This window comes from Artibeus jamaicensis, unplaced genomic scaffold, assembly GCF_021234435.1.
Source record: "Artibeus jamaicensis isolate MK-2021 breed Jamaican fruit bat unplaced genomic scaffold, CSHL_Jam_final contig_490, whole genome shotgun sequence".
Taxonomy (NCBI): domain Eukaryota; kingdom Metazoa; phylum Chordata; class Mammalia; order Chiroptera; family Phyllostomidae; genus Artibeus; species Artibeus jamaicensis.
The window spans coordinates 19838525-19855709 of record NW_026521861.1 but is presented as its reverse complement, the minus strand read 5'-3'; the positions used below and the strand labels follow the sequence as shown (position 1 = coordinate 19855709).

The 17185-nt window shown below is 54.1% G+C and overlaps 1 protein-coding gene across 2 annotated transcripts in view; it reads right to left on the bottom strand.

Moving 5' to 3' along the window:
* The window catches only part of DOCK1 (dedicator of cytokinesis 1), a 364555-nt gene that overhangs the window by 224429 nt on the left and 122941 nt on the right, over positions 1 to 17185 (bottom strand). For both annotated transcript variants that reach the window (XM_053668427.1, XM_053668428.1), the window contains exons 24-25: positions 11976 to 12046; positions 8763 to 8869 (exon numbers count right to left, since the gene is read on the bottom strand). In XM_053668427.1, the coding sequence (XP_053524402.1) occupies positions 8763 to 8869; positions 11976 to 12046 (178 nt within the window). The remainder of the gene's footprint in view (positions 1 to 8762; positions 8870 to 11975; positions 12047 to 17185) is intronic.

Here is a 17185-nt window from a genome sequence, read left to right as displayed (position 1 = left end):
CGTGCCTTAAGCTCCGCCAGCCTCTCCAGTAGCCATTGGACACTGAAGATGCAGCCGGTGCCACCGGGGAACGAAATGTTCAATTCTATCTAATTTTAGGTCACTTACATTTACACGTTAAAAAAAAAATGACATGGAGAGGGGTGGCCTGGGAGGAGGGGGGCAAAAGGGGAAATATAATTGGGACAACTATAACAGAATAAACAATAAAAAAACGACATTTACTTTGGTTACTGGAAACACCTGTTCAGAATGACCTGGGTCTGGAAATGGACTCTTCAATGGTAGGTTTTACCAAGTGTTTATTAAACACAGATCAAGCATCTCTGGTGAAAACTTGGCATCCAGAGAGGGTGGACTGGCAGTGTCAAAACCACAGGGACTTCAGCGACATGGCGTGGAAACCACAGCGCGGAGTCATGAGTAACTGTGAGACTGCGGTCATGTCCGGGCATTTTGGATAAAGTCTATTATTAAAACTAATCCCAATGATTTTGTACTCCTAATGTGGTCTCTGGAATAGTTGTGTTTAAGTTATTTTTTATCCTCACCCAAGGATGTTTAGAGAGGGGAAAAGAGAGAAGAGAACATGGATGTGAGAGAGAAACATCCATGGATGTTCACATCACATGGATGTGATCAGCTGCCTGCCACACACACCCTGACCGGGCACTGAACCCGCAACCCAGGCGTGTGCCCGCTCACTGCAGCCTTCCAGTTCACGGGACGATGCTCCAACCCACAGAGCCACCTGGCCAGGCGCCAATGGAACGCGGACCTGACTCGCGTGCTGGGTCGCACAGCCTGGAGTGCGCTAGGAAGCAGATGTGAGGGGCCTCTCGGGCAGTCGCTCATTTCAATGAGTTGGTGCTCATCCCTGAGAGCAGAACCAGGGCCACAGCCGTCTCCTGCCAGAACCGCGCCATGTGCAAGCAGCTCCAGGACGTGCCCCCGCCCGCTGGCTCCGAGTCCAGGCCCAGACAGAACCTAGCCAACCAGGACCATGGTCCCAGCACTCCCCGGCAGCCAGGAAGGGGCGGGCAGCCCAGCTGCGGGACTGGAGGGCCTGTCACCCCCCCGGCCCCCCTCCGCACCGCCAGGGTGATCCCCTGTGATCACGGACAGCAGGAACCCAACATCTGCTCATCCTCAGCCACGTGAGCAAAGCCAGGAAGACGACTGCCCCAGTAATGGGCACAGGGTAAGAAGCATTAATCTTTATAAAAGGTATTCAACAGGCATCAGCAGCTTACAGACATCCAAGCGGAGTATCCATCTCGAACCCCATTATGGCTCTACATTCCCGGAAGACACAAATGCGAGAATAAATTTGTTCATTGGAAACATTTGTTTTATGAACACTGAGTGATGTGCTTCTTAATTTTCAGTTTGGTCACATTAAACAAACGGTCCATAAAGTGTGTTCAATAACCTTGAGCCTGTGACACTGAACAGAGATCCAGAGCCACACTTTAAATGCGAATTAAACAGCAAGAGCCAGATCGATGGGGGAGAGGTGCTCTTCATCTGAACGGCAAGATGTACAAGGCTGTCATCTCATTTCTCCCCCCTCTAAGAACTCTGCACCCCGTGATTCGATGGGTTCCTGTGATTTTTCTCCCTCCTTCCAGCAGCAGACAGGCGCAGAACGGAACCAGCAATGGAAGGGGCCACGGGAGCCGCCGAGCTGCGTCCACACTGCACAGACGAGGGGACGGGAGCTGACGGAAGGGGAACGGCACTGCTGAGCCGCAGCCGGGCCAGCTCCCACGCCTGACCGTGAGGCCAGACCCGTACAGCTGCTCCATGTGTGTGCACATGCATGCAAACATGTATGCTTCTGGTTTCTTTCCATGTGAAATGCAAATTAGATTTTTCCAAGAACCATCCTGATGCAACAAACCATCCTGGGAGAACAAACTCGAGTGACCCTGAGTCATTGCTCCCCTTTCCGGAACCGTATTTAATACAGCCGCCCCTCACCGGGTTTCCGGTTCTGTCGACTGCTGGAGCCTTGGTGAGTGTTCTGGTCAGAGCGCCAGCACAGCCCTGGGCTTGGTGCTGTGGGGAGCAGCGACCAGGGGCCCTGCATTTCAGCTCTGGGGACCCAGTGCCACCGCGTCTTAACCCAGAGGGTGACAAAGCAATGAAAAGTACCTTGGAAATCAGAGGCAGTAACACAGCAGGATTTGGACTGACGATAGGAAATGGGAAAGAGAAGCTGGTTAAAGCTATGTCTTCTGGTTAAAGCTACTGGACTTGGCGACAAGTGTAACATCTTTTAAAAGAAATAAAAGAAGAACCAATGGAGGAAAATCACGAATGACTCCCACAAATAAGTAAAGGGAAAATTAGGAAAGTGCTAGGGAAGACTGTGGGGGAAGTACCAGTCAAGCCAGGATTCTGTTCTCCAGGCAGGTTCAAGTGCATTAAGACGGTAGCTCGGCGCATTCAGAAAGGACCTTACACGTCTGCCAGCCCCTGCACAGCACCTCACCCCAGGGGGGCCGAGGAGACAGGGGGTGCACAGGGCTCGGGAGGGGCGGGCGCTCTTTCAACCAGGAAAGCAAGGGTCGTGGAGAACGCAGGTCTTGGTCAACAGGGTCGGGTGCACCCTTCTCTCCTGGGTGCCCAGCAGTGAAACATATGCAGTAAGAACAATGTCAAAGGCACACAGCATGCAACCCTCCCTCCTGAGGGGAGTCTCTGCACCGAGGCGGTGGTTAAGGCAACAGAAAAAGAACTGGGCCTGGAAGGAGAGAGGCAGGCTGACCGGAGGCTCCTCCCAGCGTCCCAGGCAAATCACCTGTAGGTGACGTGGCCTGCAGGAAGAGAGCTAAGCTCGTTTGGCCTCCGAGGCAGGAGACTAGCCAGAGGTGGGCACCGGCCCTGATCAAGGTCAGGCCAACCACGCCCTGCGAAACTGCCGTCCTGCCAACTCACAGAAGAGAGCCCCAAGGAGAACACGGAGGGAGCAGCTCCGGAGGCTGTGCACACAGCGGCACACCCCACACTCCACTGCTGTTTACTGTGTGCAGTGCTTATCACATATTTATTTTGTCTTGTCACGTGTGACGCTGGAAGTGAGTTCAGTTTGCAGAGAGCATCACTCCCGCGGTGGGCACGAAAGAGTTTAAGAGTAACGATGGATTCTTGGAAAATACAACCTGTAATCAGCACCACGGTGGTGGACAGCTCCCCACCAGGCTTTTCCTCACAGGCCCCCACTTGTTACTTGACTCGGGGCCCTTTCTGTAAATTAAGAGAAGTACTCTTTTCCAATTGTACCTTTTTTAAGTTGACCGCTCGGAAGTCTGCCTGAGGAATGAAACTTGCTAACCAACAGTGGTGAGCACACGGTATAGGTACTCGACAAAGTATAATGGAACTGGGTGGACATCATTAAGATACTGAAATCGACTACCAGCCTTTTCAACAACACATATAATGAAAGACAGAGCATGACAGACAGGATGCGGGATGGGGGGGCACAGTGCTTCACAGGTAACGATGAAAATGTTCTCGAGGCACCGAACAACGGAAGAGGAGGGAATGCCTTGGGCACTCCGCTGTTATTTAAAGTAATCAGCCCCGGGGCTGCCAGCTGGTGCCGTTCATCAGCAGCGGCCAGCACAACCGTCTAGATGAAGTGTTCCAGAATGACAGGTGAGGACTACCTTAGGTGACGGCCACACAGGACGGCCCTGTGGCCGACGTCCCTCTCCCTGTATCATCCGTCAAGTGAACAAACCTACCACACAGTAGCCCTGGGTTTAAGATTCCCTCCGACAGAGAAAGGAAAACCCCTCCATTATCCACAGCAGAGAAGCTAAAGGGATTTTTATTTTGATTTGTTTACGGATCAAAGCATTAAGGTCTATTTTATTACAGGCCTGTATTAAACACATGGCTTTTCCTTCTACCATTTAAAGCACCGGAATTTGATTTATAGAAAACGTTTTAGAGATAATACACTTCCTACCTCAGATCTAATCACAGCGAAAACAGCCCAGGAATCTGACTTCAATATTTCCTAACAGCGGGTTCCAGCAGGTGGCAGGGCCTTTGCCCGCTGCCCCCAAGGGGCTGCTGTGACTAATGCTCCTGCCGTGACAGGGCAGAGCTCCTACCCGGAACAATCATTTGCCTGGAAAGTGAGTGACGAAAACAATGAGAGTGCTTCACACCGACATTTTTTAAGAAGCCCTGTGTTGGTCAAACGCGGACACAGATGAAGTTTTGTGAGGCCAGCGGTGTTCGGAAGAAGGCGCCTGCTTGCCCGACTGAAGGGACGAGTCCTTGGCCCGGCCTGTTCCACTTCCTCCGAGGGAAAACGCCCGGAAAACAGTAAGTAAAGGGGGAGCCAGGGACACCGGGCTCATGGCCAAGGAATCCACCAAGAGGATTCAACTACTGTCAGGATGAGAAAGGCTCTGTCTGCCAGTAAATCTTCAAATCTTTACTCTCCAAACCTCGCCCTCCCCTCCCCAAATTACATAAAACACAGTGATCAGTATACGGCAAGTTCCACCGAAAATCCGTCCACCGTTTTGCCCCTTTCAATGTGGGGACCTGGCAAGACAGGGTCTCGAAAGGTAGAGAAGGGAATCGGTGTTAACCGGAATGGGCTTCCCAAGGTTCTCGGGTGCAGAACCGCAGCGGAAAGGAGCCCCCAGGCCCCGGAGCATGTGCTCCGGGGGGTCCTCCATCTGGACTCACGGGCTTCTCGCAGGGGTGCCCAGTGCTCCTGACCACATTCAAAGACAAGGCGATCCAACCTCAGGCACACTGATGGAGAACGTTTTGCGAGCATAAACCCTAACTAAACCTCGGCGTCCTAGTGTTTACAGTTCAGTTTACTGACAGGGAAATTCCTCATTTCCGTAACCGGATTTAAGCTTTGGTTTTCATGGCTTTGCTCAGATCTGGGCAACAACACAACACAGGGAAATAAAGCTACAAAGGCACAGATCAGGCCGCTTTGACCTGGATGTCCCTTTGTCTCTCGCTTGAAAACCACTCCCTCCACGTCACAGATGACGGCGAGCGAGAGCCATCTCTTCAGTGAGGCGCACCATCTGCTCAGCCGCTTCCACGCAGTTCAATCAAGGGGCAGACAAGGCTTGGAGGCCATCGCCGCCCATTCACGGGTCTGGCATGCAGCCCGCTGACAAGTCCGGGGACCCTCACTGCCACCAAAGCGGAATATCCAGGGCGGGGTCCCGATGGGAGCACGGGACCAGCCCCTCTGCACGTCCTCTCTCCTCTGAAACGATGCCAACCACTCTGAACACCACCCACACTTGGAGCTGCCTCCCGATGCTGGGCCACGACAGCTGCAATGCGCTCTGGGACCTCCAGGGACAGCAGGACTGGGGGGAACCTGAAAACCCTCAGGCCCGGTCACGGGTGCCTGGGCATCTGTTATCCCCTCACCCCCTTTCCTGTTAGTGTGAGACACTCCATAATCGTCACAGAAGCTACGGTGAATCCAGAGACAGGCTCAGACTGCCCCTCCCTCCCTACGTCCACCGATCTGGGGATTAGTAATTAGCAAATGGAAGACAATCTCAATTTTATAAAACTGCTCTAGAAGAAGCGTCACAGTGGGGACACATGTGAGCAGGTGGCAGTGGGTACAGCCACCGAGGTGTCCACACAGGCTGGGGCCAGACAAACACAACCCCGTTTGTGAGAAGACACACCTCCGCCTACAGCCAGACAAACTCAGCTGGGTCATCACCATCAGGTTCCGTGTCCTTTAGAGGGACCCAGAGGGGCAACAGGGAAAGAAGGGATGGAACAGCCAGGGAACCGAGAGCCCTGGCAGATGGGGACCCACCCCAGCTGAGGAGAGGTCTCCTGCAGAGGGACGTCCACAAGTTCAGGGGTCACTGCCAGCCCCTCGCACAGGTCAGCTCACCACTCCCCCTGAAATGAGGCTCTTGCAGTGAGGGGATGCCTTCGGTATTGAGGGTGGTTGGAAGGAAGTTTTGGAGCAAAATGGGTCTTCTAGGAGGTACTGCAGGTGCTGACGACCCAAGACCAGCCCTGGAGCCCGTGCCCCGTGACACCCTCTGATCCCACGCCCCAGAGAACATTCCAGAGAGCCAGCACACTCTGTAGCTTGTGCAGCTAAACCTCATTCTATCACACTCTAAACATCTGGACACAGGGGGAGTCAGTGTGACTGGTTCCCCTGGGGACAGGAAAGAGGACACAGACAACTACATTTTTTACAAATTAACAACAAATGGAACAAAGGAAGGAAGTCACAGCCTTCGTCCCTCCTCAGAAAACGGTTCGGCTCTACACATCTGCACCAAGGGTGGCAGAGAACGCTTTGCAGAGGTGTGGCATCTTTGCAGGAAGGGGACAGCTGGGAGCCTTCCCCGGCCAGCCTTTCCTGAGAGGCAGGCCAGACGCTGTCCGCTGCTCCACAGAGGCAGGGAGCCTGCAGAGGGGAGGGGCTGCCCTCGCTGCCCGGAAAGAGCCTTAGCCTTCAACGTCCCCGGGGCCGGCGCACCCTGAGTGGAGCGCCTCCAGGTGGCCGGCGAGGGGCTGGAAGAGCACGGCGCTCCCCCAAAGACTCTGACGACTTTGACTGATTGGGCGATTCTGGAGCAGCTTGTACAACATGAAGCTTCGGGCTAATTTCGGCTCATTTAACCCAAGATAATTCGAGATTCACGTATTTCTGACAATCTCATTCACTGTGTTGCTGGGTACAAGTGGCTGTTAAGATTAAATTCCTAACTTTGTACTTTAAAAGATACAACTTATTCCAAAATATTATGTGTCCTGGTAACTCCTTAGTGAGCAATGCTGTTGCTTAAAAAAAAAGCTATAAATGCCTAATAAAAGCTATAAATGCTTAGTAAAAGCTGTAGATGTTCATTTGCATGCGGCATGCTTCCAAAACAGGATTCACAGAGGCCTCTGAGACTGGCAGGACAAGCGTGGGAAAGGGCGAAGGGTGAGGGGAGGAGCAACAGTACCTGCCAAACACCTCGGCGGACACCGTGACCAGGAATAAACAGGGGCATTCCTCACCAGCCTTCCTGCTCACTCGCTAAGGAAAAGGAGAAGTTTCCATAGAAGAAACCATGTCCTTGAAATACATTCCTTAAAAATTTCTACTGCCAACATGTCTTATTAAACCTCTTATGTCTTAGGTTCTCACTCAAAGAGAGCTAAATGGTATGTGGAACAGGGTTTTACAAGAGAAACTCGGAATACATGTGAACGCGTCCCCGTGAGGGTCTGCCCATGTCAACGCTCAGAGCCAAGTGCGACCCATCCACTGACGGGTGATTCACTGACGACTGCGCACTCGGCAGACACTGGCGGTGGGTGGGGGTGGGGCCCGACGGCCGGGAGGAGGGACGGAACCTACCCAGCGAGACGCAGCAGTAAAACTCCCAGGGGTTGTAAGTGCTCTGGCATAAAGTTGAGTCCCTGGGGAAGGACACAGAGAAGCAGTGTCCCCACCCACCCCTCTGTCACCATGGCTTCCTGGAGTGTCCCCACACTCAAGTAGATCCCAGAAGGACGGGTGAGTCAAGGGCCAGCACTCTGACGAGAGCCTGAACCACAGGCAGGCAGAAATAATGGTCCAAGGGGATGCGTGGGCTTTGAGTCACAGACTGTGGCAAGAGAGGGGACGCACTTCTATGAAAGTGAGACGTGAGCACCTGGCCCAGAGAGGGGTCTGCCGGGAGGGCAGACGATGGCTGCCGCCACGCGCCGGGGCTCTGTTCCCCTGAAGACCACCCACAGGAATGTCCTCCGGTGTCCCCTGAGCACCCATGTTCCCTTAGCATTCCCCCCCATGGGCGCTTAGCTGCAAGGGTACAGTCCAGGGTGTCTCATAAAGTTAAACCACAAAGTAAGATTAAAGTGAGCAGGCCTACAACGCAGGGTCCGGAAGCCAGACACACGGCGTCGCAGTCCAGGCACTTACTCGACAAGAGCGTCCGAGACCCCCAGGTCAGGGGGCGGGCGAGGGGAGGAGGATGGCGGAGAGAGGGGGCCACCCGACCCAGAAGCAACGCCACGCACGAGGGTGAACGCACGCGAGCGCAGCGGCCGGGCGTCTGGGCAGAAATGGAGCAGAGCAAATGCGTGCTCCTCAGTCCGAACATCACTCTGTGGTTTCCGCCTCCGCCTCCAACGAAGGAGGAAGGCTGTGGGACCGGGCAAAGGTTTTCAGCTTTCCGTACAGCAGCTTGACAAGTGTTAGATATTAATTCAACGAGTCCAGAAAGAAGGAAAGTGATGATAAAAAGGGAGGGAGGTAACACGGGGGAACGGAAGGCTTTCCTCGGGGAAGTGAGGGGAGGGGTCATGAACATTCGTGCTCCCTGGAGCGGGGCCGGAGGAAACCCCATGGAGCGACTGCGTCTAAACTAAAAGAAAACTTCACATTTTTTTTTGCAATCAGCTCCGCCTCAGCCAGTGATTGCCACCCCAGGAGCCCCACTTACACGTGGTGACGGCCACAATGCACGCTGATTGCCCGGGGGCCCGGGGGCGCCTCAATCACACACCCGAGGCTCTGCCTGCATTTCTCTGCGACGCTCAGCTGTGCTGGGCGCCGGAGCCCGTGCTCCATGCGAGAACTGAATCTCCCTGTCTCGTCACGGAGCTGATTTAACTGGCTGCACCCCCACTTTTTTCAGCACGGAGAGGAGGACTCACAGGGGCGAGATCTACCAACAGGGACTAACATGACGGTTCGATGACATTCTGGGGCCACTCACCATGCTGGGTGAAGAGGTCACTGTGAACGATTTCGATCAAGCAATACAGCTTCTGAATGGTCAGCAAACCCGTGGGGACATTGTGGATGAACTCAGTGAACATTGTGCTACGAGAAAAAAGACACAGTGGAAGCATTTAGGGTTGGACAGCAAAGTGGCCCCAAGTGCGGCAAGACGGCCCAGAGACGCAAGCCAGTTGGTGGTCAGGAAACGCCACAGGCTGCCGGCTGATGCCCATCACACAATACAGGCCAACGTCTCGTCCAAAACAGTGATACATTAAGATGCTGTTTCTCACAGCACAGCCACTAACACGGCTATGGCATAAATGACAATAACAGGTGTTAGCTGGGATGTGGGGGAGTGGGGACCCTTGGACTGCGCTGATGGAATAACCTTGACACTCAGGCAGTTCTTCAAAAGGCTGAAGACAGTCACCACAGGAGCCAGCATTCCCACTCTTCGGTCTACGCCCAAGAGCAATGAAAACACACATCCACACACAACCTCGAACACGAATCGCAGCCACACCCCTCCTCATGCTCAAGAAGGAACGGATCCAGCCCTGGCGCCAGCAGGGGGTGGAGAAACCCAGCACAGGGTCCTCCTCCAGTTCACCGGTTCCCAGGAGGGGACTCTGACACCGGCTCCAACGGGGACCCCACGGGCTGTGTGAAAGGAGACGGGCGCCACATGCCACATGGCGCACGGCCCCTCTCACACGACAGGCCCTGAGAAGGCGGGTCTGTGCAGACAGCAAGCAGAGCAGGTGCCCCGGAAGGACTGGTTATGGGCACATGGGCTCCATGCTGGGATCGCGGTAACTGTCACCACGTGACAGTCGTCACAGAACTCTGTCACTGAACTGAGCACGGCAAACTGTCACTGAAATGCTGACATCGATGAGTTCTGCGGCCCAGAAATCATACCTCAGTAGCAATGCCTTTAAAGATGTACTTCTACCAATGGCCAAAACACCTGGAAGGGGTATTAGGAGAGTACTTGCTAGTAACCAAAGAAACCCAGACTAAAACCGTGAGGTCCTTTCTCCCCAGCAAATGTTTGCTGGGGAGAGGTTTGGCAGAGGTTTATACAATGCTAACTCCAAAGACTGGCAGAGTTTGGTAAGACAGACACCAAACACACTGCCAGAAGTTTGGTTTGACCTTGTAAAGGGCAAATGGATGGTAGCTATTCAAAATCTTCTAAGAAAATGCAAGGCCCAGCAATTCTACTTCTGTTTATGCTGATTAGGGCACAGTCAATGAAGCCACACAAATCTGATCGCAGCCCGCTTCACCGTAATAAAACCCTGGACACAGCCTCGCGGCCCGCCCTCTGCGATCTCCGGCCTGCTGGGCCCGGAAGAACTGCCGCTCCCCAGTAAGTCCCGGTGAGCAACTGACTCAGCACAAAGGTGGGTTGTAACAGCGGCCAGTCGCACCGCTGCTGTAAAGATTAATTGGATAATGCGTGGCCAGCGCTCTGGGGAGGCCTATCTTGCGTGGAGAAAGCACATAATCGATGCGCCTCTTGTTGTTGCTGAGATAAACGGCGGGCCGGCCCAGGCCGGAGCAGAATGAAAATCATTAAGGGTTATGATGTGGAAGACGGCCTGGTGCTGGGGGGTGACCAGGTTTCTGAAGTGCGGGCGTCGGCCTGAGAGGACGAACGTGGCATCAAATTTCTAGGGGGTGCAGGTGGGGTGCACGGAAGGTAACTGAAGGATCCAGGGATTAAGTTTGAGTTGTTCTCCTGTGATCTCTTCTGTTTCATCCAAATATGAATCAATTTTCTAAACAAGAAAAAATGCATACATGGTGCGAAATGTCGTTTCTTTTTTTAAATCAGTGGATGAAGTGTCCATGTGCAGAAAGGGCCAAGGGCCCAGAGCAGACGGGGCTGGCCCTGCGGAAGGCGTTGTCTCCAGGCACAGGGGCCACCCCTCCGGAGGCGAGAGGTGGTCCCTGCACAGCGTGCAGACGGCAGGCTCAGCCTCTGGCTGCGTCCCCACTTCAACATCCCCTGGAAGTGCCCGAGGACTCAGCAGGTCTGGGCAGGACCTCGGGACTCAGCACCCTCTGGCCAGCTCCAGGCGCTGCTGGTCCAGGGACCACTCTAGGAGCCAGTGGCAAGGATGAACACCAGGGGCCTGGGAGGGCGAACATGGCACCGAGGGACCTGGGTGTTCCTCCCTGTCTCACTTAGGGCCTGCTAAGCTCTAACCAGCGCTGTCTGTCTCCAGAAGCAGAAAGCCAATGTGGACACATGGGACAGGAATGCTCAGGCCCACTGGAGACAGGATGATCTGGGGAGGAAAGCACCTCCCACCGGGCCCACCGCCCGTCACTTCCAGGGCACAAGGGGCCTGTGGTGGCCGCGGTCGAGAGTGGGAAGGATGTGCACATTTTATTCAGTGTAACTGTTGGGGGAGGGAGGGCCCTTTACCAATATCCAGGTGGCTCTTCAGGCTGTAAGAACGGTGCCGTCACCTGAACGTATCTATTGTGTCAAACGGTGCCGCAGACGACCAGGATCTCAAAGACCATGTGCCCGCCGGCCCTCCCCAGGGGTGGCGACACCCACCCACAAAACCCCTGAGGACAGACATGGGGGTGACAGTGGTGACACCAGTGCTGACAAGAAGGACCCGATCCCCAGCCTCCCTCCTGGGTCTGAAAGCCTTATGACCGGCTTCCCCCAAGTTCTTTTGTTCGTTTGTTTTCGATACTATCTTAGGTGGCATCTCACACCTTAGACTCACGGCGCCTCCGCTCCCTAGTCGGGAGCCCCAGAGGGCAGTCCTGAGTGTGATGACAAAGAGGAGGGGACACACGGATGTTAAAGGTCTACCGTCAGACGTTTCAGGTGCTGAAGACAAAATCCAAACCCAAACCCAACAACTACACGTGAAATTTGAACCCTAAAGAATGCAAAATGCAAATGTGTATCATATACCCACTGGGCCACACGGACGTCTTTCTCAAGGAAATTCGGTGACTGGTGGTGGAGGGTGCCCTTTCCAGAGGAAGGTCATAGTGGAGTGTCGCAGCCACCAGCACGCGTCCCAGAACGATCCTGGCACCAACCTCTACTGACATGAGACTCAACGGTGAGCATCTCATCAACTACATTCCCTGAGGAGGAGGAGGAGGAGGAGGGGGACAGGAGGGGGGGGGAGGGGGGAGGCTTCCGGCCCGGGCGCTTCCTTACCTGAGCTCTTTGGGGTCAAACACCAATTTCACATCGTTGACAATCGTCGGCAAGTATTTCAGCGCTGCCCCCTGCAAATCGAGACCAAAGAAGATCACTGAGGCTGAGGCGGTTTGGCAAAAATTCATGTAAATTTATAATTACTCCGAAGAACCCCCGCATTCCAAGAAGAGAAAGGTCACATTCTAGATGAGACTCTGATAGCCGAACATGATGGAAAACAAACAAACAAAAAAAAACTATGACCCACGAACAGTGGTCACTTGCTACAACCTCAGCACAGAATGATAGCAGTCACATCACCAGAAGCCAACATTCGGGGCCTGCGCACCCCACGCCTACACGCTGAGCTTTTACGTGATCTTCGCCCCGACCCTGGCGAGGCTACGGCAGGCACACACGGGCAGCCACGGCAGAACCCTGCCCCCTTCCAATCACGGCTGCTCCCTCATTTCCAGCAATTACAGTGATGGGCTTCGTTCCCTCCAGGTCAGTTTTCCTGTGTGTCAGTGCAACTCTGAAGCAGGAATCATTATTTTCCCCTAGTAATGTTACTTCTTACATCGATACCAAGTATCTTGTAGAAGACCCACACTTGGAAAAAACAGAGGGATGATAATAATGATGCTGTGCACTACGCTTTCACGGAGACATCAATTACTTTGCCCCTGACCACACAGCTGCGGTGGAAGTGGGCCAGAATTAAGATCCACTCGGATGGGAAGCCAGAGCCTCTGCCTCCTCATCCAAGTCCTGTCAGGGGAAGGTCCTGGTGTCAGGAGTTCCGTGCCCCCACCCGAGACTCTGACTCCTTTCCCCTGGCCGGCTCCCACACCCTGCAGGAAGTGGAGGAAGGTAATGTGCCTGCCGACACCTCCAGGGGTTGTGTTAAAGCTCAGAATCAGTGGAAAGCAGAACAGGATAGCAGCCTGAACCCTGGAGAATATAACACCCACTCGCTAAATGGCTGTCAGCCCCGTTTTCCAAAAGCAGGTAGGCAGAAACCCAGGTCAAACATGATACCCATTATGTATACGGCCAATCAAATGACATAGGACCAAGAAGCCCAGGTCCCTCCTCCGCCACCTAATGAAGTTCATCGCATACCTCACATTCTACATAAAAATTAACTTTAAATGAGTCATATATCTTAAATGTAAAACTTAAAGCTGTAAAACTTCTAGGAGATACTTGTGATTTCAGGCTTAGATCTGACACCTAAAGCATAACATGTAAAAAAAAATTGGTAAGTTTTACCTTACCAAAACAAAGAGCTTATGCTAAGATAAGAAATAAAAATAATAAAAGCAAAGCTGCACACTGGAAGAAGTAACCGCAAATCACGCATCTGACAAATATTCGTACCCAGCATATTCAAAGAACTCTTAAAACTCAGTAATAAGAAAGCACTCTTTCCCCCCAAAATAAGTCAAAGATCTGAAGAGACGCTTGTCCAGAGAAGATATTAGGACGGTAGGTGAGCAGGTGGAAAGACACACTCATCATCATCAGTCACCAGGAAGCGCAAATCGAAGCCCCGAGACATCAGTGGCATCTATCAGAGCTGCTCCAACGCGACCACCCGACAGGACCACGCATTGTCTGCAGGTACTGGTCTGAACAGGAAACCGGTTCGGCAACTTCGGAAAAGCACTGGGCGGCTTCTGACAAAGTTAGATGAACCCTCTCACGCGGCCCAGCAACCGCACCTCTGAGCCCTGCCCCAGGTGAGATGAAAACCTCTGTTTGCCTGAGACCCTGAACATGAGTGTCTGCAGCCCCTCTACCTGTAACTGTCAAAAACTCGAAACCAGCTGGATGTCCCCCGGGAGGATCCACACAATGGCGCACCACTCAGGGATGAAAAATGCAAAAGTGTAAAGAGCCCACGGGAACACACAACACAGGAATCTCAAATGCACTCTGGGAAGTAGAGGCCACAGACGAGTGATTTCATTTCTCGAACCGTCCGGAAAAGGCAAAGCTATGGGGATCAAGGACCTCTCAGTGGTTGTCAGAGCTGGAGGCGAGGGAGATCGCATCCTCCTGGGGAACGGGAGGGCGGAGGGGGCTGATGGAACTCTTCTGTACGACGGTAAGCACACTACACCTTAATTTTAAAACTGACCAGAAATAGACACCACCTGCACAGGGGTGTCACTGGTCCAAACACCAACTGCTCAGACTTGGGGCCGTCCGTCCACCTGCAAGGTCACAGTGAGACCACACAGAGCCAGCACTCTGCCGTCGGGACAAGAGAGGGCGGGGGCAACCTTCTGTGCCACAGAATGGGTCGCCCCCCCAGGAGCTCCATGCTCACTGGCCGGTCACAGGGTCCCAACGACCTACGCTGAGATGCAACTTTTGAAAAGAGCATTGCACAGAAACAACTCCATTCAGGTTCCGAGAGTCCCGCTCCCGCAACCTCGAAGCTGCTTGGAGAAGCTGACATCGCTCAACGAGCATTCGCACAGCTGACTGCTCGGCCCGAAGGGCCTCATTGGGTCTGTGCCAGCGCTGAGGGTGAGGAGCCCGTCTGCACTGTGCATTTCATCCTGTGCCCAACTCAGCATCGTCTGCCTGGAGCAACTGGATCCACTCCACGTCGCAGGACAAAGCAGACGTGACAAACTACACAGGCCGCCGGGTCCCGCCTTCCACTTTCTGCCCTGAGGCCACCGGGTGCTGCATTCAACCCGGGAGGCTGATGTCCCCTCCTGATGTCGGGGCCTGCGTCTGCTGCGATCCCAAGTCCCATGAACGAAGGGCAGCCTGCCAAGGCCCCTGAAGACAGAAGAACTTCCGTGACGCCCAGACTGACAGTGCTTCACACAAACCACCTCTTCCTTCCCAAGGACATGCACCTCTTTCCTTTCAAACTGCAGAAGCGGCTGTCCTCAGCTCCCTGGAGAGCTGGGCTCCCCCCTCGTGGGAGCAAGCAGCCGAGACAGGTGGGGGCTCCAACACACACCCACCGCAGGCTCACCGGCGTTCTCACAAAGCCCAAGTCACCGCCCACTCGAGTCCCAGACCACGTCTAGCTGCACCCATTTGTAGCACTGGCCCCTTGTCCGGAATCTCAAGTGTTTGGGATCCTGTTGGTGCTCGGGGCAAAGGCGCCCACCTCCTCTGTGGAGTACAGCGGCTTCACTCCATTCAGGCCTCCTTCCAGCTGGGTGAGCTGCGGCCCCGGGGGCTTCCTCAGGTGTAGGGCAGAGTGACCCACGGGTAAAGCAGGGTTCCTGCCAGTGGACAGATGGTGGGCAGAATCTTACCCACGGAAAGAAGCCTCCAGGTACAAAAGTCCCGTGGACAGGCAGGAGAAGCTACTCCGGCAGGAGCTGCGGCACCAGGGCGCAAGGCTCCAGGCTGGGGGCCAGGTGTCGGGACTCAAACCAGCCTCAGGGGCTCTGGCATTTGCAATCCGCGCTCCTTGCAGTAAAACCCGGAGGTTCATCGCACCTGCCCGTGTGGCCTATGGGAGAATGGTGAGCAGGTGAGAGAGCTCAGCGTCCTAGCAACGGGAGTGTGTGTGCAAACACTGACACGGCACCCTGCCACACCGCACAGGGCTCTCAGACACGACGCTCGGTCCGGTGAGGACTTTCATGCACAAAGTCCTGTAGAAAGTGATAAATATTCAGAAGAATCACTTGTCAAATCATGAAAGAATCAGGACAATGGGAATAGAGGGTAACAGGTTTTTTTTCTCTTTTTGTCTCATTTTTATTATTCTTTTATAAATCAGCTCTTTATTTAATAAAATCCTACTCAGAATGTGTGAGGCTCTTTTGAATGATGGGTGGGAGGCCAGGACCCCAGGGTGTGTCCCAGGCCCTGGCCAGGTCCCTGCAGGCAGTGGGACGGTCACCAGTCCATTCACTGGAGGTGGGAGGGGATGGGGACGAGAATGGGGGTGAGGCCTGTAGGAGGCGCCCTTGAGACAGAGCTGGTGTGGAGTGGGGCCTCTTCCTCCTTCCCTTGGGGTTGACCTATGAACCCTGTCACCTGTGAGGGCACATCCTGATGACGGGCTAGAGCCAGGAGGTGAGAACCGCCTGCACAGGAATTCAGGGGAACTCACTGCCTTTAGCTTTCATTGCTCATTGCCAGTTTCTTAAGTCATTCATTAAGCTTATCAAATCAATGTGTGCTTTCTGGGAAAGTAATTTCTTCAGATTTGACTTTAAACCTATTTAAGTCAACATAACGGTAGTGTAAGTCCCGGCTCACTTTGCTCTTTGAACTTGGCAAAGCTTTCATCTGTCCCTCCAGGGTGGGACAAGTCCAATTCTCCACACGTCTGGGTCTCAGGGCCGTTGACATGGGGGCTCTGACACACAGGCTGAGAAACTCGGCGAGTCCCAGCACACTCGGACACACAAGGGCTCCGGGGAAGACTGAAACCACCCCCAAATACGACGGGCTCCCCACCGCGGAGCCCCGATGAAAAGCCAGCACACTTGGGACGAAAACCAGAGACCAACCTGGAGAGAACCATGGCCAGCAGTAAACCATTTATACTGACATTAAAGGACAGGCAAGACCCCCAGTCAAGATGGCAGCACAGGTGACCACAGCTCGCGTCCCTGCACACCCACATCAAAATTAAAACTAAACTGCAGAACAGCCAGCATTTGGAACCATCAGAAATGGAAGTCCTACAACTACAGAGCTAAAGAAACCACATCAAGACTGTAAACAAGCTGGTCCCACACCCATACATGGCGGCTAAAAATCGAGAGGCATCTCTCAGTAGCCAGGGGTCCTAGCCCCATAACTGGCCCCTCATCCCAGGCCAGGAAGAGAAGTCGCCATAACTTCTGGCTGCCAAAACCAGCAAGGACGGGGGCCGTGGAAGAAACTTCCGGAGCCCCAAGTGGTTCCTCTTAAGGGGCCCACACACAGACGTACTCCCTCTGAGCCCCAGCACTGGGGCAGCAGATTGAAAGGCATCAGAGGCATAGGAGAGGAACTGAAATGCGCAGCACCAGGGCGGGAGCGGGGGAGCAGCTTTCTCCCAGACAGAAGTGCCGGCAGGGGCCACGCCCCCGTTTCTGAGCCCACGCCCACCCACAGAGCCAGCAGGCAGGCACCGTACCTGAAACTCCATCAGCCTGGCTCACACTGTTTGCCCCAGCCTGGTGACTCCCTGAGGCCCTGCCTCACCCAACCTTCCGCCAGCCCCGCCCCCCACCAAGCTGTTCCCA